The sequence below is a fragment of the Heptranchias perlo genome, chromosome 13, assembly GCF_035084215.1.
Source record: "Heptranchias perlo isolate sHepPer1 chromosome 13, sHepPer1.hap1, whole genome shotgun sequence".
In the NCBI taxonomy this organism is placed as follows: domain Eukaryota; kingdom Metazoa; phylum Chordata; class Chondrichthyes; order Hexanchiformes; family Hexanchidae; genus Heptranchias; species Heptranchias perlo.
The window spans coordinates 13,168,358-13,191,815 of NC_090337.1; the positions used below are offsets into that span (position 1 = coordinate 13,168,358).

General features: G+C 44.5%; 1 protein-coding gene across 2 annotated transcripts in view; it reads left to right on the forward strand.

Moving 5' to 3' along the window:
- Positions 1 to 22,800, forward strand: part of wwtr1 (WW domain containing transcription regulator 1) — a 130,248-nt gene extending 107,448 nt beyond the window's left edge. For both annotated transcript variants that reach the window (XM_067994999.1, XM_067995000.1), the window contains 4 exons: positions 2,971 to 3,167; positions 17,406 to 17,551; positions 17,709 to 17,806; positions 19,274 to 22,800. In XM_067994999.1, coding sequence (XP_067851100.1) covers positions 2,971 to 3,167; positions 17,406 to 17,551; positions 17,709 to 17,806; positions 19,274 to 19,479 — 647 coding nt within the window. In that variant the 3' untranslated portion in view covers positions 19,480 to 22,800. The remainder of the gene's footprint in view (positions 1 to 2,970; positions 3,168 to 17,405; positions 17,552 to 17,708; positions 17,807 to 19,273) is intronic.
- The last annotated feature ends 658 nt before the right edge of the window (positions 22,801 to 23,458 follow it).

Genomic DNA, 23,458 nt, shown 5'->3' on the forward strand with positions numbered 1-23,458 from the left:
CACACAAAGGATTGTGGAAATCTGGAACTCTCTCCCCCAAAAAGCTGTTGAAACTGAATTGAATCAATTGAACATTTCAAAACTGAGATTGATAGATTTTTGTTAGGCAAATGTATTAAGGGTTATGGGGCCAAGGCGGGTAAATGGATTCAAGATACAGATCAGCTGTGATCTAATTGAAAGGCGGAACATGTTCGAGGGGCTGAATGGCCTACTCTTGCTCCTATACTTTGTGAGTAGGTTGTTCATCCCTCTCAGGTCTGTTACGTCCTGAACTATTATAATATCATACTGGGGGTACCGCTGACTGTTATTTTGTATACATATCTTTTGTATATTATGAACCCATTTGCTACTTGCAACACTAAAATGAGAGGGTTGGTCTGCACAAAAAAGGGACTTAATTCTGACTTGCCAAGGTCTCCTTCAATAATGCAACTGGTCTGGACAGGTTGAAACTGGTACAGGTAATCCATTCGCAAACCTCTGTAAGCAGAAGGGGAGACAAAATAAAGTAGTTGGCTGTGAACTTTGACGTACTGGTAGTGAGGGAGTTAGAAGGACAGGGTAATGAGTGAGAAGTCAATCTACTGATTCAGTTCTGAAGCTCGGAGTCTCAGGTACTCTGCAGAAATTGATGTATCCAAGCAGGCAGTGTACCCCATACCTGTATATGGTGTGAAGTATTCTGGGAAATGTAGTCTAATGTGTTAATTGTTTCCATGTGATTTATATCAATTAGTGTTAATTGTACTCAGGTGGTGTGCCTATCAATTGGGAACTCTGTTGTATCCATTTATAAGAGAACTGATCTAAGGTGTGGTGTGGGTGTAATGTGGAGTTCTGTGAATAAAGGCTTGGAAGCAGCTGAAGACTAGGCTCTAGTATTTTATCCTTCACTACCTGGCTATCCAATTTATAACATAATGTTCCCGTTCTATTTTTTCTTGTTGATTCACAGATCCTGGTCCCCACCAACCCCACCCCCCCAACCATATGATTTGTGTTTCTTTTTGCTAGCAGTGCTGATCTTCAAAGAGTATCCAATGTCACCATTGGCAACCATTGTCCTTAGTGACTGGGTTGTAGAACTAGTATCTACTTGTGATATTGTTGTGGGGAGGAGGGGTTGAATGTTCCTATGCTTCTTTTGCACATCTCATAGGAGTGGGCTGACAGTGGTATTAAGGAAGGCTGGAAACCTTCATTGGGGATTGCAGCCCGCTGTGCGTGGGGAAATGGGAAAAGGGAATCTCTTCAGAGAGTAATAGAGTAAGAAGATGGACGTGACAAGAATACAATTTGTTTATGGCTAAGAAGGAAAATAACCTTTTGGGATACAGTATCTGGGTAATTGAGACATGAGATGTGCTAAGTGTAGGATGCTCGGGAGGAACAGGTAACTTTGGACCTGTGGTTCCCAAAGTTCTCCACCACTGGGGTTTTCCTCGTGTCATTCCTGGGTCTGTTGTAGAATAATTGATAGAGATCGATTGCTATGATTGGTCGACAACTTCATTCTCATTGTATCACATAACTACCAGGATGGTAGAAGGTAACTAGATGGACCTTGGTCTTCTCTCGTCTAGCAATTACTATGTTCCAAAGGTTCTTGCTAATTGTCCTAGGTCTATGTTGTATCTTAGTGATTTGACTGGGTAGAAAGTGTAGGCTGTTAGTTTTCAACTTTGCTTTTGCAGTTTGTTTATCAAGCTCACTAGTGGGCTCTTGGAAATAATTCTGTTACCTCTGTTTTATACCTTGTAGCGCACAGAAAAGGTTAAAATGTACTTCAGCCATTATAATGACACAAAGGTGACAGCTTGGCTCAGTTGGTAGCACTCTTCCCTCTGAATGGTGGGTTCAAGTGCCACTTTTGAGTACGTAACCTAGGCTGACAGTGCAATGCTGTGCTGAGGGAGTGCTGCATTGTTAGAGGTGCTGTCTTTTGGAGGAGATGTTAAACAGAGGCCCATGTGCTTCTTCAGCTGGATGTTAAACGTTCTTCAGCACCATTTGAAGAAAAGCAGGGAGTTCTCCCAATGTTCTGGCTAGCATTCCTCCCTCGACCAACACCGCTTGAAACAGATTAACTGGTCACTTATTTCATTGTTGATGTGACTTTACTGTGTGCAAAATGGATGCTTTGTTTGGCTGCATGACTAGGGTCACTGCACTTCAAAGTAATTTGATACATGTTTACAAGGATGATACCAGATCTTTACAAGGATGATACCAGAACTGAAAAAGATTGAAAGATTGAACATGCTGGGGCTCTTTTCTCTAGAAAAGAGAAGGATGAGGGGTGAACTCATTATGAAAGTGTTTTATAGGGTAAACGTAGAGAAAATGTTTCCACTTGTGGGGGAGACCAAAACTAGGGGCCATAAATATAAGATAGTCACTAATAAATCCAATGAGGAATTCAGGAGAAACTTCTTTACCCAGAGAGTGGTTAGAATGTGGAACTTGCTACCACACGGAGTGGTTGAGGTGAATAGCATAGATGCATTTAAGGAGAAGTTAGATAAACACATGAGGGAGAAAGGATCTGCTGATATATGAAGAGATGAAGAGGGGTGGGAGGAGGCTCGTGTGGAGCATGGATCTGTTGGACCAAGCGGCCTGTTTCTGTGCTGTACATTCTCTATAATTCTATGAACTGTTTCTGTCAGACATAGCGAGATGCCATGCAAATTCAATTCTTTCATTTGTAGCAGGGAATCCTTTAGAGTATATTGCAGGCCGATTTACCCATCCCTTGTGCTTTCCACGTTGCAAGGTGTGGGCTCCACCATTTCATACAGGAAGCAGGGTGAGGGGACTGCATTCCATCTGACCTCATTTCCCAGGCACCACATGGTTCAGAGATAACATGTGGAAGGCCGGATTACAGACAATAATTATGCTGCTGTGAAATTGTCACTTCACACTCTGTAGAAGTCAACTGTTGTCCTCCTTTCTCCCCAGTGATGAACCAACAGCAGATGACACCAAACACCACGGTACCTCCTCCCGGTATTCCCTCCCCGAATCCCCGGATGGCGATGATGAGCCTGTCCAGTGCCATGACGGTTCAGCAGAAGCACCAGCAGAAGATGCGGCTCCAGCAGATCCAAATGGAGAAGGAGAGGATTAAGCATCTGCAACAGGAGCTCATGAGACAGGTAACTATTTCCACCAGTGCCTCCTCTCCGAGGTTAGACACTGGTCCTGTTTACAAATCTCCTTTGATGGCTCTGTTGGTAAGAGCATTGCTGTGCTACGTAATGTCTTAACCTTCTCGACCTGTCTGCTGCCTTTGACATGGCTGACCACACCACCCTCTTTTGTCATCTAGCTGGGTCGGACAGCGCTCGCCTGGTTCTATTCTTATCTATCCAGTCGTAGCCAGAGAATCACCTGCAATGGCTTCTCTTCCCGCTCCCGCACCGTTACCTCTGGAGTCCCCCAAGGATCTATCCTTGGCCCCCTCCTATTTCTCATCTACATGCTGCACCTTGGTGACATCATCCGAAAACACAACGTCAGATTCCACATTTACGCTGGTGACACCCAGCTCTACCTTACCACCACCTCTCCCGACCCCTCCACTCTCTCTCATTTGTCACATTGCTTGTCCAACTGAGCAAAAATTTCCTCCAACTAAATACTGGGAAGACCGAAGCCATTGTCTTTGGTCCCCGCTGCAAACTCTGTTCCCTAGCCACTGACTCCATCCCTCTCTCTGGCCATTGTCTGAGACTGAACCAAACCATTCGCAACCTTGGCATCCTACATCCTATTTGACCCTGAGATGAGCTTCCGACCACATATCTGCTCCAACCTCAAGACCGCCTACTTCCACCTCTGTAACATCGCCCGTCTCCGCCCATGCCTCAGCTCATCTGCTGCTGAAACCCTCATCCATGCTTTTGTTACCTCTATACTGGACTATTCCAATGCCCTCCTGGCCGGCCTCCCATCTTCCACCTTCCATAAACTTGAGCTCATCCAAACCTCTGCTGCCCATATACCAGACCCGTTCACCCATCACCCCTGTGTTCACTGACCGACATTGGCTCCCGGTCCGGGAATGCCTTGATTTTAAAATTCTCATCCTTGTGTTCAAATCCCTCCATGGCCTCGCCCTTCCCTATCTCTCCAGCCCCTACAACCCTCCAAGGTCTCTGCGCTCCTCCAATTCTGGCCTCTTGTGCATCCCCGATTTTCATCGCTCCACCATTGGCGGCCGTACCTTCAGCTGCCTAGGCCCTAAGTACTGGAATTCCCTCCATAAGCCTCTCAACCTCTCTACGTCTCTCTCATTCTTTAAGTTGCTCCTTAAAATCTGCCTCTTTGATTAAATGTCCTAATATCTCCTTATGTGGCTCGGTGTCAAATTTTGTCTGATAACGGAGGGTGGAAGATGGGAAGCCGGCCAGGAGAGCATTGGAATAGCCGAGGAGGAGGTTACAAAGCACATGAAAACTAGCTCCCCCAATGGTTTGGTTGGTTATGCAGCATGTGGGATGGTACATAGAAGATCTCACGTTTGATCACTAGTCTGTGCTAGGCTAGCTGATTTCAGTTAGGGAAGTATTTGGGGTTCTAGGGTTGACCTCAGCATCACCAGACTTGGGGGGGGGGAGGAAATCAACCAGGATTCCCGCTCCCGATTGCCATTGAGTGACAGCTGCTAAAAAGTGCACACGTGGCAATCTTCTGGGATCTCAAAGAGCGTTCCTCAGGTGTGGGGCTAGATGATAAGTGTTGGAAGAAAGAGGCCTCACAGCCTAACCTGATACTGTATTCAGCTGACATTTTGACAGCACCTCCCAAAACCCGCGATCTCCACCACCTAGAAGGACAAGGGCAGCAGGTGCATGGGAAACACCACCACCTCCCAAGTTCCCCTCCAAGTCACACACCATCCCGACATGGACATATATTGCCGTTCCTTCATGGTCGCTGGGATAAATCCTGGAACTCCCGACCTAACAGTGCTGTGGGAGCACCTTCACCACACGGACTGCAGAGGGTCAAGAAAAAGGCCCACCACCACCTTCTCGAGGGCATCTAGGGATGGGTAATAAATGACGGCCTTGCTAACGACGCCCACATCTCGAGAATGAATTTTTAAAACATTGGTACTTCCAAAAAGGTATCACTGGATGGCGATGCGGAGCAGGAACCCTGGTTGATTTTGCCTCCGTAGCTCATGTAAACAAGATATTCTGGTAGCAGAGATCAAGAAACAGAATTTCAAGGTTTGTACATTAATGGAGTCGACTTCTCTTCTCTCTCCCCTCCATCCCCTCCCCCATTCCTTTCTAAAAGTTAACCAAAAGAATTGGAGAGGAAGAGAGGAAGAACACCAGACGCCATCTCTAAGTAAACAAAGCATACACTTCCTGTTATCGATCTCTGCCACATTATCTTCAAAACAAATCCTGTTAGGAATATGATTGTTTTTCCAGGTGGACTTTACCTCAGTTCTGTCCACAGAAAGCAAATAACAGAGGGTCACAGTCTTAAAGGGGCAGTCAGCAGATTTGTCAAATGCTGTGTGTTATACTCTGATAATTTGACAGCCAGTAAATTATTGGGCAGAAGTTAACATCATCAGTTAATCTCATATATCTCTCCCTCCCTCTGTCAATCTCACATTCTGTATCTCTCCCTCTCTCAATCTCACATTCTGTATCTCTCCCTCGCTCAATCTCACATTCTGTATCTCTCCCTCTGTCAATCTCACATTCTGTATCTCTCCCTCTGTCAATCTCGCATTCTGTATCTCTCCCTCTGTCAATCTCGCATTCTGTATCTCTCCCTCTGTCAATCTCGCATTCTGTATCTCTCCCTCTGTCAAACTCGCATTCTGTATCTCTCCCTCTGTCAAACTCGCATTCTGTATCTCTCCCTCTGTCAATCTCGCATTCTGTATCTCTCCCTCTGTCAATCTCGCATTCTGTATCTCTCCCTCTGTCAATCTCGCATTCTGTATCTCTCCCTCTGTCAATCTCGCATTCTGTATCTCTCCCTCGGTCAATCTCGCATTCAGTATCTCTCCCTCGGTCAATCTCGCATTCTGTATCTCTCCCTCGCTCAATCTCGCATTCTGTATCTCTCCCTCGCTCAATCTCGCATTCTGTATCTCTCCCTCGCTCAATCTCGCATTCTGTATCTCTCCCTCGCTCAATCTCGCATTCTGTATCTCTCCCTCTGTCAATCTCGCATTCTGTATCTCTCCCTCTGTCAATCTCGCATTCTGTATCTCTCCCTCTGTCAATCTCGCATTCTGTATCTCTCCCTCGGTCAATCTCGCATTCAGTATCTCTCCCTCGGTCAATCTCGCATTCTGTATCTCTCCCTCGGTCAATCTCGCATTCTGTATCTCTCCCTCGCTCAATCTCGCATTCTGTATCTCTCCCTCGCTCAATCTCGCATTCTGTATCTCTCCCTCGCTCAATCTCGCATTCTGTATCTCTCCCTCGCTCAATCTCGCATTCTGTATCTCTCCCTCGCTCAATCTCGCATTCTGTATCTCTCCCTCGCTCAATCTCGCATTCTGTATCTCTCCCTCGCTCAATCTCGCATTCTGTATCTCTCCCTCGCTCAATCTCGCATTCTGTATCTCTCCCTCGCTCAATCTCGCATTCTGTATCTCTCCCTCGCTCAATCTCGCATTCTGTATCTCTCCCTCGCTCAATCTCGCATTCTGTATCTCTCCCTCGCTCAATCTCGCATTCTGTATCTCTCCCTCGCTCAATCTCGCATTCTGTATCTCTCCCTCGCTCAATCTCGCATTCTGTATCTCTCCCTCGCTCAATCTCGCATTCTGTATCTCTCCCTCGCTCAATCTCGCATTCTGTATCTCTCCCTCGCTCAATCTCGCATTCTGTATCTCTCCCTCGCTCAATCTCGCATTCTGTATCTCTCCCTCGCTCAATCTCGCATTCTGTATCTCTCCCTCGCTCAATCTCGCATTCTGTATCTCTCCCTCGCTCAATCTCGCATTCTGTATCTCTCCCTCGCTCAATCTCGCATTCTGTATCTCTCCCTCGCTCAATCTCGCATTCTGTATCTCTCCCTCGCTCAATCTCGCATTCTGTATCTCTCCCTCGCTCAATCTCGCATTCTGTATCTCTCCCTCGCTCAATCTCGCATTCTGTATCTCTCCCTCGCTCAATCTCGCATTCTGTATCTCTCCCTCGCTCAATCTCGCATTCTGTATCTCTCCCTCGCTCAATCTCGCATTCTGTATCTCTCCCTCGCTCAATCTCGCATTCTGTATCTCTCCCTCGCTCAATCTCGCATTCTGTATCTCTCCCTCGCTCAATCTCGCATTCTGTATCTCTCCCTCGCTCAATCTCGCATTCTGTATCTCTCCCTCGCTCAATCTCGCATTCTGTATCTCTCCCTCGCTCAATCTCGCATTCTGTATCTCTCCCTCGCTCAATCTCGCATTCTGTATCTCTCCCTCGCTCAATCTCGCATTCTGTATCTCTCCCTCGCTCAATCTCGCATTCTGTATCTCTCCCTCGCTCAATCTCGCATTCTGTATCTCTCCCTCGCTCAATCTCGCATTCTGTATCTCTCCCTCGCTCAATCTCGCATTCTGTATCTCTCCCTCGCTCTTTCTTCCTCCCTCCCCCTCTCTCTCTGTCATATTCTGCTTCTCTCCCACCTTAGCTCAATCTCACATTCTGTGTCTCTCCCTCCCTCTCTCTCCCTCGCTCAATTTCACATTCTGTGTCTCTCCCTCCCTCTCTCTCCCTCGCTCAATTTCACATTCTGTGTCTCTCCCTCCCTCTCTCTCCCTCGCACAATTTCACATTCTGTGTCTCTCCCTCCCTCTCTCTCCCTCGCTCAATTTCACATTCTGTGTCTCTCCCTCCCTCTCTCTGTCAATCTCACATTCTGTATCTCTCCCTCCCTCTCCCTCCCTCACTTAATCTCACATTCTGTATGTCTGCCTTACTCTCTTGTTTACTTGCCCCAAGTCAGGAGCTTTCCAGAGCCTGCTGGCTGATTGTGAATAATTGCAGTGCTGTCGTCTTGCTTTATCCCAGAAACAAGTCTTCTGTCCAACGTTCAATGTAGATCACCAGCACACACATTAGCTCACTCACCGCTGGTATCATGATATCACAACAGCAGCTGTTATTGCTCCTCCCTCCCCCACTTCTTCAGCGGCACCTCCCAAACCCTTGACCTCCACCACCTTAAAGGACAAGGGCAGCAGGTGCATGGGAACACCATCACCTCCAAGTCACATGCCATCCCGACTTGGATATATATCACCGTTCCTTCATTATCGCTGGGTCAAAATCCTGGAACTCTCTGCCGAACAGCACTGTGGGAGAACCTTCACCACATGGACTGCAGTGGTTCAAGAAGAAGACCCACCATCACCTTCTCAAGGGGCAACTAGGGATGGGCAATAAATGCCGGCCTTGCCAGTGACATCATGAGAATGAATGAAAAAATAAAGATGCCTGCACCAGCTGCCCACAAATAAAATGGTTACGCAGTAGGGTCAATAGAATATGACACCTTGGCAGCACATTGGCACTTCCATGCAGTGTGCCTTGGCATAATAGAATATAAGTGTGCGGCTATGATTTTTGTGTCTCGTCCTTCCTCCTCTCCAAGTATCTATTTCTCAAAGTCTTGGCTAAGTCATGGCTGGGGGGTGGGGGCAGAGACATTAAAGTGGACCCCAAATCATTCAGGTTGAGTCAAACCATTGCTCGAGCGGCAGAGATCAGAACTTGGTTGTATCATAGTAGGTACACCACAGGAGGAGGCCATTTGGCCCATCGTGCCTGTGCTGGCTCTTTGAAAGAGCTATCCAATTAGTCCCTTCCCCTGCTCTTTCCCCATAGCCCTATAATTTTTTTTCCTTCAAGTATTTATCTAATATAGTATCATAGTAGGTATGATTGACTGTCCATTTTATTGGTGGGGGTGGGTTTTGGGGAACCTGAGGGAAAGCTGGGACGATGACAGCAAATTTTAAAACACAAAACAAAAATAATCGAAAGAATTGTCTCCAGACAAAGGAAAGTGTGCAAACAATATAAAACATGCCTGATGTAAGCCAGCATATAGGAACTATGTATGGGCTAACTGACAGGTGGGGGACAATGAGGGTAGATCAGTAGTAATTGGCATGTGGGCCAGTGATCATGCTCGTTCATGCTTTTCGCCTTACAGTCAGCTCACAGCTCGTGTATTTAGCTGGATCTGTGCCTTCTTTGGAAGGACAGCAACAAAGCTACTGTTCATCGGTCTTAAATCAGGGAGACCTCTTCATAAAATCATAGAATCTTACAGCACAGAAGGAGGCCATTTGGTTCATCGTGTCTGTGCTGGCTCTTTGAGAGAGCTATCCATTTAGTCCCACTCACCCTGCTCTTTCCCCATAGCTCTTCAAATTTTTCCTTTTCAAGTATTTATCCAATTCCCTTTTGAAAGTTACTATTGAATCTGCTATCACCGCCCTTTCAGGTAGTGCATTCCCAGATCGTAACAACTTGCTGCGTAAAAAAATTCTCACCTCCCCTCTGGTTTGTTTGCCAATGCCTCTGACTCTTCATACTAAGACAGAGGCATAGGTGATTATTTGACAACAAAGACATTTTTACTTCTTTGCCCAGGAACTCAGAAAACAGCGAATAAAATCCCACTAAAATTAAACAAGCTGAACAGAGGCTTGGGGTGAACTTACTGATGATGTGGAAAGGAGACTAGACTCTTTTCCAAGGGAAGGGAGAGAAATCTTGGGAGCAAGTCACTTGTGCAGCTTCCATCTTAATGGGGACGATTTCACCAGAAGTACTACCTTAGCTAAATCAGATCAGTGATGTCCGGATTCTAAACAAAATGATTTTGACTTTGTGCGATAGTGCAAAACGGAAATAAAAATGGGGAGAGATGTAAAACGGGCTGCCGATTCGCTATCACCCGTTTTACACTATCGCACAAAGTCAAAATCTACCCCAATGAGTTTAAATGGTCTTAACCCTGTTTCCAGAGAGTACAAATCTGTTTGTAACTCAGCATTAATTGGCATTCTAATTCAGAGAGGCCGTAAGGATGTCTGGTTTGGGAAACAGAAAAATTATCATTGATGCAGTAAAGGGCTCTCTTCAGAGACTGAGGTTAAGGCGCATTATTGGAGCAGAATAGCAGGAAATGTACCTCTTATTCGTCTGACCTGATTAGCATTGGGTACAAAAATCGTAAAATGTGCCAATTGGTCACAAAATCCAAACACATCCTTCAGGCCCCTTCCTTTCCATTGCTGTCCCAGTGGCGATGCTATCACTCACACCCGACTAGAGTTCCCAAATCACCAATGGAAATTGAATGGGATGAATGTTTTAAAAGTGTCTTTATGAGAGCTGCTGGGTATTTACAGTGTGGGGTGGGCTGTAGTTTAGTGACAGCTCGGAAGATGGAGACAGCAGCTGCGTGTCTCCAGTATGCGCACTCACCACTGATTTATGTGCAGCAATAAGGGACACGTGACTGCAACTTGTGACTTCAAATCTGATGTTTCCGAAATTTGGGCCAAGGTTTATCGGAGTACAACTGATTCACGCATCAGTTTCTTGTGGGTGGGGCAAGTAGGCTGGTCGCTAATCTCAACCAGGTTTTCTGAGAGTAGAAACAGGCCGTTCGGCCCAACTGGTCCATGCCGGCGTTTATGCTCCACACGAACCTCCTCCCACCTCTCTTCATCTAACCTATCAGCATACCCTTCTATTCCTTTCTCCCTCATGTGATCTATGCCATTCGCCTCAGCTACTCCTTGTGGTAGCGAGTGAGGTGTGACAGGCTGGATGTCCCTAATCACTTCATCTATCCTTATGTAAAGCTGGCCAGAGTGGGGGAGTAGTAAAAATGCTCCCAGATAACTCAAACGTTCCACCTGGGTGTGGAAAAAAATGAGCTCAGTGGGTAGAACTGTCACCAAGCGAGGATTTGGGGAAGAGTTCAGTTTTTGGGTCGAGGGCTTTTAAAACCAAATGTACAAATTTAAAAAAAAGATCCTCACCTCCTCACTTCTGCCAGGAGTATCCGCCCTGAAATCTTGCACATCAGAGCACTGATTTGAGGGAGTGCATCTCTAATGCACATTGGTCACGTTCTTCCCTACTGCCGCCTTAGAGAGAAAAAAACACTTGCATTTATACAGTGCTTTATCACAACTTCTGGATGCCCCAACGTGTTTTAGAAGCAATGAATTACTTTTGAAGTGTAGTCACTTTTGTAATGTAGGAAACGCGGCAGCCAATTGTTACACAGCAAGGTCCCACAAACAGCAAATAAGTGAGTGACCAGATAATCTGCTTTTGATGGTGTTGGTTGAAGGAGGAGTGCTGGCCAGGCCATCAAGAGAACTCCCTGCTCTTGTTTTGAATAATGTCAAGGGATCTTTTGCATCCACTTGAGCAGATAAAACAAAAGATGGCATCTCCAATATCATCTTCTGACTGTGAGGTGAGAGTACTACTATTGGAGTTAATTTTGTTTGTGATGCTCTATTCTAAAGACTGTGGGGTAAATGTTATAGTTTAACATTCCTGATGCAGAGCTTTGTGTGGTGGGAGCACATATCGTGAATCTGACCACAGAGACTAGATATGGACAGAATATTGTGCCAGCCATGAATCGGGCATACTACACCATGAAAGGTTTCTACTTAACTCAGTGGTACTTAACTCTTGGATCTGAGTCAGAATGTCGTGGGTTCAAGCCAAACTCAGGGACTAGAGCACATAATTTAGGCTGACACTTCAGTGCAGTGCTGAGGGAGTGCTGCACTGTCGGAGCTGCCATCTTTCAGATGAGACGTTAAACACAGGACCTACCTGCCTGTTGAGGTGGGTGTAGATGATCCCATGGCACTATTCAAAGAAGAGCTGCGGACATATCTCGTGTTCTGACTAACATTTATTGTTCAGCTGCCACCACCAAAACAGATTATCTTATCTCACTTGCTGCTCATGGAACCTTGCTGTGCTAAATTGGCCGTTGCCTTTGCAGCAGTGACTATACTTCAAAAGTAGTTCATTGGCTGTGAAGCACTTTGGGACATCCTGAGGATGTGAAAGGCATTGTATAAATACAAGTTTGTTCTTGTCAGCCATGGCTCAGTGGTAGCTCTCTCACCTCTGAGTCAGAATGTTGTTGATTTAAGTCCCACTCCAGGGACTTGAGCACAAAATCTAGGCTAACCCTTCAGTGTAGTACTGAGGGAATGCTGCACTGTCGGAGGCGGTGTCTTTTGGATAAGACGATGAATGGAGTCTCAATCTGCTCCCTCAGGTGGACATAAAAGATCCCATGGCACTATTTCGAAGAAGAGCAGGGGAGTTCTCCCTGGTGTCCTGGCTAATATTTATCCCTCAACCAACTGCTAAATCAAACGATCTGGCCATTTATTTCATTGCTGTTTGTGGGATCTTGCTGTGCGCAAATTGTCTGCCGCGTTTCCTACATTACAACAGTGACTACACTTCAAAAAGTACTTAATTGGCTGTAGAACGCTTTGGGATGTCTTGAGGTCATGAAAGGCGCTATGTAAATGTATGTTTTTTTTTAGTGACCTCCGTGCCCATATTCCCAGTACGTGATCCCAGTGTAGATCACAAAACATACACTTATATCTCTATTTTCCTTTTTAAACCGATCTATTGTGCAGTGCCCATTAAAACTGGGTGGTAATATAATATTTGTTGCTGAGATGTAATGATAATCCTGAGAGGACAGCTTTTCAGGTTTTAAGGATAAATGCCGACCAGACATGCACAGACCAGTTTGTCAAATCCAGTAAATCTACAAGCTGCACAATACGAAATGGCAGCCTAGACATGCCTGCATGATGCAGCATAGCATCCCCTACCCAGGGGTGGGAGGGGGGGAGAGGGGGTGGGAGGAGGGGACTGACCGACTGAAAAGCAGCGTTTCAAATCTTTGCTGCTGTTTTCACGCAGGCTGCCAGAAGAAAATGCTGAGTAAAGGGGCTTATCTGCTGTTGCCAGATGGCAGGAGCAGTGCAGGAGGCTCAGGCCTGTGAGAGGGGCTGTTTTTTTTTTCTTGAAAAAGAAATTCTTCACTGAAGTAGCTGCTGGTTTTAAACAGCAGCTGCCCGGGCGGCCTGTCACCGCGTATTCCCGTGTGGGACGCAGCTGCTCAGAGCCACGCCCGACAGAACAACAAAAAGAATTCCAGGAGAACTCTCGGTGGTGATCCAATTTCTTTTTTTTGTGAGCAGTCGGGGAATTTGAGAGGCCATTCACTTTCCAAAAAGTTCAAAGTTCAAAGTGGGAGGGGGGGGGGGGTGGGAATGGCGTATTGTTTTAAAATTGTGTTTATAATTCATTCTGTTTTTTTTAAAAAACAAAATTTGTTCAATACCTCAACAGCCAGAGGTCAGATCGGTAGTTAAATCACACAGCAGCTTGACTCCTTTCATCACATACCTGCTCATATCAATGTTACCTTTCGAAAGTCCCAAAGCACAACCGATTGAGATCACCGCCATGAAGCAAAAATCATTCCAATGTCACAAATCTTCCAAACCGCATGAAAAAAGAAAGACTTGCATTTACATAACGTATTTCACATACTTCAGGACGTCCCAGAGCGGTTTGCAGCCAATGAAGTACTTTTGAAGTGCAGTCACTGGTCGGAAATTCTAGATGTTAGAGAGGGAGTGTCACCTTTGGGACTACTCCTAAAGGTCAGTCAGTGAATTATGACCTGATTCTGTAAATCACTTTAACTCAGCTTCTTAATCTCCAGTATTATACAAGGTGGCCCATTGACATAGCATACCACAGATGTTGAGGGTGCTTAATGATCTTTCCTTACATAGCAAATATCTAATCGTATATAAACAAAAACAACTGCGAGTGCTGGAAATCTGAAATAAGAACAGAAAGCGCTGGACATACACAGCAGGTCAGTCAGCATCTGTAAAGAGAAAAGACAAGATAGAAAGAAGAAAGGAAGAACTTGCATTTATATAGCACCTTTCACAGCCTCAAGACGTCCCAAAGCGCTTTACAACCAGTGAAGTACTTTTGAAGTCATTGTTATAACATAAGAAATTCGGCAGCCAATTTGCTCACAGCAAGCTCCCACAACAGCAGTAAAATAAATGACTAGATAACCTGTTTTTGGTCAAAGGATAAATATTGGCCTGGGCAAACTCACCTTTGAAATAGTGGATTTTTTACATCAACCTGAGAAGGCAGATGAGGCCTCAATTTAACATTCCATCCGAAAGACAGCACCTCTGACAATGCAGCACTCCCTCAGTACTAACACTAGACTATCAGCCTACCTTTTGTGCTCCAAATCTCTGGAGTGGGACTTGAACCCACAACATTCTGGCTCAGATGTGAATGTGCTACCACTGAGCCACGGCTGACTCCTATTAGCATTTAATGTTCACACAAAAATGGAACAGAAGCAGAATTAAACAGGATATCAAGTTAAGCGTAACTGTTTAATCTGTAAAGGCTCCTGATGATGAAACTGCCACTCTAACATCCGATATCAAATACAGAAATTCCCCTTTTAATAAAATCCAGGACAATTCCTGTGTTTTCTGTCATTGTGTAATAAAATTGTGGGAAATTTGATAATTGCAATTTCTGGGAATGTGATTTTTGTTAGCACTTGATTAATCATGTAGAAAAAAAACAGCCTTCATTAAAAGAGGAATTCACCCCTCAGTTACACAGACACGTCTCTTCATGGGGTAGAGGAGCAGAGGGATCTAGGGGTACAGTTATACAAATCACTAAAAGTACTGGTGCAGGTTAATAAGGTCATAAAAAATGCAAACAAAACACTGGGGTTCATTTCTAGAGGGATAGAATTGAAAAGCAGAGAAGTTATGTTAAACTTGTATAGAACCTTAGTTAGACCACACTTGGAATACTATGCAATGTTCTGGTCTCCATGTTACAAAAAGGATATCGAGGCACTGGAGAAGGTGCAAAAAAGATTCACAAGGATGATGCCAGAACTGAGAGGATATGCTTAACGGGAAAGGCTGAACAGACTGGGGCTCTTTTCTCTAGAAAAGTGAAGGCCGAGGGGTGACCTGAAAGAGGTCTTTAAGATAATGAAAAGGTTTGATAGGGTAGACGTGGGGAAAATATTTCCACTTGTAGGGGAGTCCAAGACTAGAGGTCATAAATATAAAATAATCGCTAATAAATCCAATGAGGCATTCAGGAGGAACTTCTTTACCCAATGAGTGGTAAGAATGTGGAACGTGCTACCACAAGGAGTAGTTAAGGCAAATAGCATGGATGCATTCAAGGGGAAGCTAGATAAACACACGTGGGAGAAAGGAATAGAAGGAATGCTGATAGGGTTAGATGAAAAGTGGTGGGAGGAGGCTTGTGTGGAGCATAAACGCCGACATAGACCAGTTGGGCCGAATGGCCTGTTTCTATGCTGTAGGCTTGAAGTAACTCGATGTGTCCTGTTGCATGGTTATGGCAGCATTGGACTGAGATGAGTCGAATGGCCCTTCAGCTGCCTGGGCTCCATGCTCGGGAATTCCCTTCTGCCTCTCCACCTCCCTCTCCTCCTTTAACACTCTCCTTAAAACCCACCTTTGGCCTTTGGTTGTCCATGCTGATGTGCTGAATGGCTACTTCTCTGCTGTATCACTCTATAATTTTACGATATCTCTTTCTTTGGCTCGGTGTCCATTTTTCTTCTGATTACGCCACTGTGAAGCACCTTGAGGCTTTTTTTTCTACATTAAAAGCCCTTTATAAATGTTGTTTACCATTTTGTTCCGCTGTGCACTTACATTGTAGTTACGGTCATAGTATTCTACATTATTGATCTATTTTTTTAAATGGAGGATTTGCTTCAATGCGCCTGGTTGCAGAACATGGTATTGAACTCGTGGTTCCTCACACAGCAAGTCCTTTCTTTCTTTATCTGACACTTCCTTCCGTGAAGGGGAGAATTGAATGACCATTGCACCCTGGGCTGCTTTTTAACTTCCCCCTAGCAGCTGGCTACAGAGCAGCATTGTGAGAGGCTGGCTGCAGGTTGCCATGCTTGCGCCAAGTCAACTAGTGAATGGCACGTGGCGTATCAATATTGAAAAAGGAAGCAACAGATTAAAAGCAGCTTCTCCACCCCCAAATAGGAAGCTATAGTGAAGTCCTACCTTAACATTTTGACCTAAGGGGTGAATTCCAGCAGGGGTTGTCCCAAATGTCTGCCGTAACTTTGGTGAGAAAGCTCCAGGAAACCCAGAAAAAAGGGAACGAGCGGGAGAACCCCCACCCCCCTTAGATTCCAGTTCAAATGAACTGTGTTCTGAGGGTACCGATAAAGATTTCTGTTGGCAAGCTTGGATTCTTCACCACACGTGCTGCTATGACCAAAAATGGAGAGAATTCAAAAGGAACTTCAACAAAATAAAAGAAAAAGAAAGTAACGGAAATGCACGGCCGGCCTGTCAACATCTGTGAAGAGAAAAGGCAGGCTAATGTCTCAGATGTAACCTGTTCCTACAAGGGGTGTCTGTATATAGGGTTGCCAACACTCCAGGTGTCTCCGGGAATTAAAGATTAATCTCCTGGACACTGCTGCGAGTAACCCATGAGAAAAATCATAGCGGCATTAAACAAAATTATTTGTTTTCTCTTTCATTTTCTTTGATCACTTTTGTTTATTAGTTATAAAAATCTTGGCGATGGAGGGGGGAGGGAAAGGCTGTTTGACTCGACGGGGCGGTTGGAGATGGGAGGTCATGTGATGAAACCTCCAGGAATACATCCAAGCAGGGTTGGCAACCCTAGGTATATACCTGAAAGGTTAACTCGTCTTTTCTCCTGCTGGGGTAGAGTGGTTCCCTTTGTGTATTTGCAGCATTTCCTGTTTTTTTGTTAAAGAGGAAGAAAGTTGTGCATAACTACTAGGTGTCCAGAGATAATGGATAACCTGCCCCGATTTTCACTTCCACTGATGTCAACGGGCAGCCGATCGGCATTGCTGGTTTTACAACCGGGCGGCAAGTTGAAGACCTACCCTAGTGGCACCACGGCCAGAACTGTGTACAGTTCAGTCACAGTTGCATCAGTACTGACTGGTGAAGAGGCTAGGGATGAGGGGGTGCATCAGTAATTACACAAGAGTCCTCTCATTGAAACTTGTTTGGTGGCGCTGTAACATTTTGAGATGGTTGTGTGCGTGTGAATGTTTCAAGGAAAGTGGCCTGTTGGGTTACTTTCGTCTTTTTGAAACAAAAATGATTGCGCTGTCTGAGTCAGAGGTCCACAAGGCTTAAGAGTCACTTGTTCCTATTTAAATGGGAGGTTGTTTTTTTATGGTTAACGTTTGATTTGTGTCTGTGTTTCTTTCAGGAGAAGGCCTTGTATAATCAGATTCCCAATCAGATCCCCATTGAATCGGATAACATCCCCACGGCCCAGAATGCAGTCTCCACACCGACTATGACACAGGAGATGCACGCCATTACAAACAACGGCTCTGACCCCTTCCTCAGCAGGTAAGTCGTGTTTTCAGTCACAGGACAGGAATAACAGAATTAGCAGATACTGACCCTTTTTTATACCAGAGATTTTGATTTAATACCGTGTTAATAATGGACTTCCCTTTCTCCTCCCCTAACCCCACCACCGTTCCCTGCTGGTTTTCATATACAGTGGACCATACCACTCACGGCAGGCAAGTGCAGACAGTGGTTTAGGATTAGGAAGGACACCTGAAGACTTTCTGGGTCACGTGGAGGAAATGGACACAGGTGAGTTCAGAGCAACGAGACTGGTTTTCTTTTTTGACTGTATAATACGGGTCTTTGTGGCCGTGTGATAGATTGATACCACTGAATCTTGAACGTGTAACTATTTTATTAAGAAATGTTTTGGTATAAATCACAGATTTTTTAAAAAATTTGCAAATCTATCAATCAAAGCAATATGATGTAAACAAAAAGAGAGACCAATTAAAACATGCATTTAGCACCAGAAGGATATCGTCTAACACGTGTCGATGTCTCTATTTGAGGTGGATGTACTATATTTGGTATGGTAGATACCTAACAAACCAAAAATCTGGATCAGGAATTCAGTACAATGGGAATAAATGGGGAATGGCTTGGCTCATTGGAATTCTGTACATTGTGAGTGAATGGAAAGGGATTTGGTGCATTGGAATGCCATACAATGTATTGGAATTTTATACACTGCGAGTGAGTGGCAAATAGTTTACTCCTTTGGAATTCCACAGAATGTGAATGAATGGGAAATGGTTTGGTCCATTGGACTGCTATACAATATTTTAGAATCCTGAATTTTCGCAGTGTTCTCGTGATCTCCTGCTGTAATGTCAACAGGAGATTGACAAAACGCCCGGAGAAACAGCACAAATGGTCTTTTTTGGCCATTTACGCCATTTCTCCAGAGGTTCTGCTGATCTGTTGATGGAAACACCCCCCTCCCCAGCACAGAAATTCCAGGTGTAGAATTTTATACAGTCTGAGTGAATGGGAAGTGGTTTTGTCCATTGGAAGTCTATGCCAGTATTGGATTTCTATACAATGGGATTGGATGGGAAGTGAAAACCAAAATACTGCAGGTGCTGGAAATGTGAACCAAAAACAGAAAATGCTGGAAACACTCAGCAAGTCAGACAGCATCTATAAAGAAAGGAAAAATGTTAATGTTTCGGATATAACTCTTCGTCAGAGTTCTGACAAAGGGCTGTACCTGAAACGTTAACATTTTTCCTTTCTTTATAGATATTTCCTGATTTGCTGAGTTTTTCCAGCATTTTCTGTTCTTGTTTTGGAAAGGAAGTGGTTTGGCCGGTTGGAATTCTACACAATGGAAGTGAATGGTAAGTAGGCTGGTCCATATTAATTCTATGCAACGAAAGTGAATGGGGATTAGTTTGGTTCATTGGATGTTTTTAAAGACTTTCTGGTCTGTAGAGCTCAGTTCCAAAGTGGGCACTCCGTTTACCAACTGAGTCATTGCGAGAGCTTGAGGTTTGAAAGAAAGTACTTGCATTATAAAGCAAATTATGACACCCCAAAGTACCTCACAAGCAATGTTGTTATGTAGACAAACGTGTTTGCTAAGTTTGTTATGTTTGCTATTTTTAAGACAGACTGTGTGTGCGTTGTAGTTGAGCTAGTGTTTTAAGCGTGAGGTATATGTGCTAACCTTTCTATGGAGTTCCAAGTAAGCCCGATATGCTTTACCCGCAGGAGATATGGGGCAAACCACCATGACTGCAAATCAGCCCAGTCGCTTCCCTGACTTCCTGGACTCCCTGCCTGGAACCAACGTGGATCTTGGGACCCTGGAAGGTGAGGACCTGATGCCAAGCCTGCAGGAGCCCTTTGGATCGGACATCTTACCTGACGTGGAGTCCAGCCTTAATCCTAAAGAAACTTTCCTCACTTGGCTGTAAGCACTTTGGGAAGTATGAGGAAGAAAGAAAGAAGGAAAGAAAGAAAACTAAAATAAAAATTGAGATGGAGTTACCTTTTCTGCTTGGATCAGAGGCAAAGTGCCTCAAGTAGCGCTTTCTGTTTGCCTGACGACTCTTATGCTCTCCCCTACACCCCATGGTGGTATATGCTTGTCATTTAAATAAAGAAAAGGCGGCTAGCAGTACTTTATATGAACTATACTCTTGAACTATCTCAATGTCTTTGACCTTCCACATATTCATGGGATTAACCTCTAGTAGAAGATCAAAGATTCCACTGCTTATCCTATTTTGCATGGCAAATTGGATGATTTTTTTTTATTATAATATTATTATATTATTAGCAGCCAAAAGGAAGATGAAAATGAACCAAAGGGACTAGCCATTTGTTATTTTTTTTTGTAATTGCGTGGCTTGAGTCTGTTTGGTTCAAAGTTGAAAGAAACACACTGGGGAAGGGGCAGGGGAGGGGGGAGGGGTTAATACAAGTAGTTGTGGTGACATTTTATCAGAAGAATGAAGTGATACCAAACACTTCTCATCTATTTAACATGAGCAGAGCTTTAAAATCGTTTGTATTGTTCAATATAAAAAAATGTACAAAGAATGGCCAAGTTTGGAGTCAGAATTTTGTCGCCCTGACGACCATTAGTGGCCATTTGCACATAGGGGCACCATTGTACTCTGGGTGGTTCATGCCGCAGTTATATATTACTCTGTAGTTTACTATTACTTAATTCTCATGGCCTAGATGTCAATGCTGGCGGCATCAGTAGACAATGGTTTACTGAATTCACACGGCCTTCCTTTGTCTGCTAATTTAGCAGAGGTGTTAAACCATTTAAAGTTTAACACCTCTGTAGAAATAGTGGACAGGGGAACATCGTATGAACACGCTGAGCCCCTTAATATTAGCTTCTAGGCTCATATCTTTTCAAAGCTTTGAGATTATAACGTAGCTAAATTTAATTGTATACCCTATAGTTTGTTATGTTACACGTTATGTGCTGTAAAAATAGACTCTGCAAAAAAAAACTACCACCTTTTTATCAAGTGGTAACTTAATTTTTTTTTAAAAACTTTTTTTTAATTATCACCGTAACGAAACTCGGATTTTGGATTTTTTAATCACGTCGAATATTCAAATCGTTACACTTTTTAAAGAAATGGACTGGGGAAGTTCAGGGTGGAATGAGATGTATCGTGCAAGCTGGGAGTGGAAAGGAATGATGGATTTGCGCCTCTGCTGCGATGGGTCGTGGCTCGAAGTCCATATGAAGAGGCCCTCATTACAAAATAACGCTGGATGCGCTGTTTCAAACAGTCTAAAGGAGGTTGCCCGATCCCACTTGATCAACAAGTGACTCCCTTCCAGCAGGGAGCGCACCACAAATACTTTACAGAAAGGAGGGGGCGGGGGGGGGGGGTTTCCCCTGTACAAAATGAATTTATTGGCAAACGTTAATCATTCACTTAAATTACAAAAAGTGAGGTTAGGCCTGATAATGCAGCCTGTGTCACCCAGTGCTCACCAGCTGTGGGAAGTTACAGTGCTCGATGGCACTGTATTAAAAACCTATGACCGTTTTGTTGGCTGCTCTGCCTCTGCATTCAGATGAGCGCCCAGCATTTAGAATCAGCGTGAGCTGGGCATGGAATTTACAGGCACCGTTTTATTCCACCCCCACTCCCCCACCTTTTTTTTTAAAAAAAACTTATCGATGAGCAATTACAGAAAGGTCTCTGAATGGAAAATGGTAGAACAGATAGTGATGCAGAATTGGGGAGAAAGGCAATGAGCTGGGTTCATCCCGTAGACCTCGATACGTCGTTCCAGTTAACTCTGGGGCTTGTATGTGGATCCTTCTCTGAGTGACGCATCCCAGGATCAGACAGCACTCAGCGTACAAACGGGAGATTTAAACAGAAGTTAGGTCTTTATTGATGTTTGATCATGTAGCTGGCATATCATATCATGCTGGCCTTGGCATATTGCTCAGATGCTCTTGCCTTTGTTGTGTGTGTTTCTGAAGGGTTTTGTTTTTGGGTTGGAGGTGGAGGTGGGGTGGGGGGGGCGAGTGGCTGGATGGAGCTCCATGTGGTAGTGAGGGTTTGTAGTCTTAGGGAGAAGGAGAAAGGGCATCGTCCTTCTCAACGACTCCATGTTCAGGATGGCCAATGGTGGGAGTGACGTTGATGGAGAGGCCTGTTGCCTGGACTGCCCTGTCCTTTCACCTGGAGGAAGACTTTCACTTGGTAGTGAGTGGCCAGAAAGGGTGAAGAAGCAAATCGGGATAAGGAAACTGTCCTCATCTCTTTAATATAATCCTAATTTATCAACAGCCTTCAGATTTAGGAAGCCCTTTCCTTGTAGAATTGGCACCGAGTCTGATTTTTTTTTTAAAAGCTTGGAATCTTGATGCGAGTTGAGTGAATTGCACTTTTAGACCTTATTAGTTGACCAGTTTCTCTTATTATTGTGGCCAGAATTCATGCAAATCCACTGACTTTTTGGCATCTCCACCAAACTCTGCTAATGCTGTAGAAATATGATTTTATACTCAAACACGGGCGGTGAGAGGAAGATCTTTCTATCAAACACTCGGATTTTAAGCTACTGAGGCAGTGGCGTCACTTGTGCTAGCCCTTTCCTTGAAAATCTGGTTTGAGCTCCTCTCTGGTGGTAGTTAGCCAAAGGGATCGGCATTTGTCCAAAGGGATTGGCTGCAGTCACCGTTGCTGGTCATTACCTCACAATTATCTAACGAATGGAGCGCGATATTTATCACAGCAGTTAGTGTACGGGCAAAAGTCATTTGTGTCATCCCCAAATGTAATGAGGAACTACATGGATGGTACAACATTGGATTTGGAAAATAGGAATGTGGAGGGGAACAGATGAGAAGGCTGGAATAATAACAATATTTTACGTATAATATTGGACAACCTGCGAAAGGAGCACAGAGCTTGAATGCGACTCAGGCAAGGTCTGCTTGCATGTATGTGAGTCCGTTTGACCTTCTGAGAACCCCTTCAAGTAAATGGGATGATTACTTTAAAATATGTTACTTCTATTACAGTACGAGCATTTTCATAGATAGCTCGATCTATTCATACAGTGTGAAAGTGTATCGTGTATGTGTCCTTTTTTTTTGAACTTGGGTTATTTTGTACTGAGATGTGTGAGCATTGCATATAGCAGGGTATGCATACAGGTTGTATGTAAACACAGTTCAGTTCTGGTAAAATCCTTGCGGTCTTGTACAACAAGCTTAAAAAAATAAATATAATTGGATTTTATCTTTTCTGAGTGTTCTGTTTTCATTTTATCTTTCAACTATTCTGCTCTGGATAAAAATCCTTGTTCATAAAATCCTACCATGGTTTTGCCCCACCCTAACTCTGCCACCTCCTCCAACTCTATACCCAGCTCATGTTCTGCACTCTTGAGTCGGCCTGTTCTGCATATTCTGAGTCAGAAGGTCATGGGTTCACGTCCCACTCCAGAGACTTGAGCACAAAATCTAGGCTGTCATTCTAGTGCTGCACTGAGGAAGTGCTGCACTGTCGGAGGTGCCGTCTTTCGGATGAGACATTAAGAGATGAGGAGGGCTCTCAGGTGGGCGTAAAAGATCCCATGGCACTATTTCAAAGAAGAGCAGGGGAGTCCTGGTGTCCTGGCCAATATTTATCCATCAACCTACATCGCTAAAACAGATTATCTGGTCATTATCTCATTGCTGTTTGTGGGACCTTGCTGTGCACAAATTGGCTGCCGCGTTTCCTACAATATGACAGTGACCACATTTCATTGGCTGTAAAGCACTTTGGGACGTCCTGAGGTCATGAAAGGTGCTCTATAAATGCAAGTCTTTCTTTTTCTTTGAACTTCATCCGAGTGTGCGTCTCTGCCCGCCCCCCTCCAGCTCCAGTGGCAGAGACTTTAGTCATCACTGCC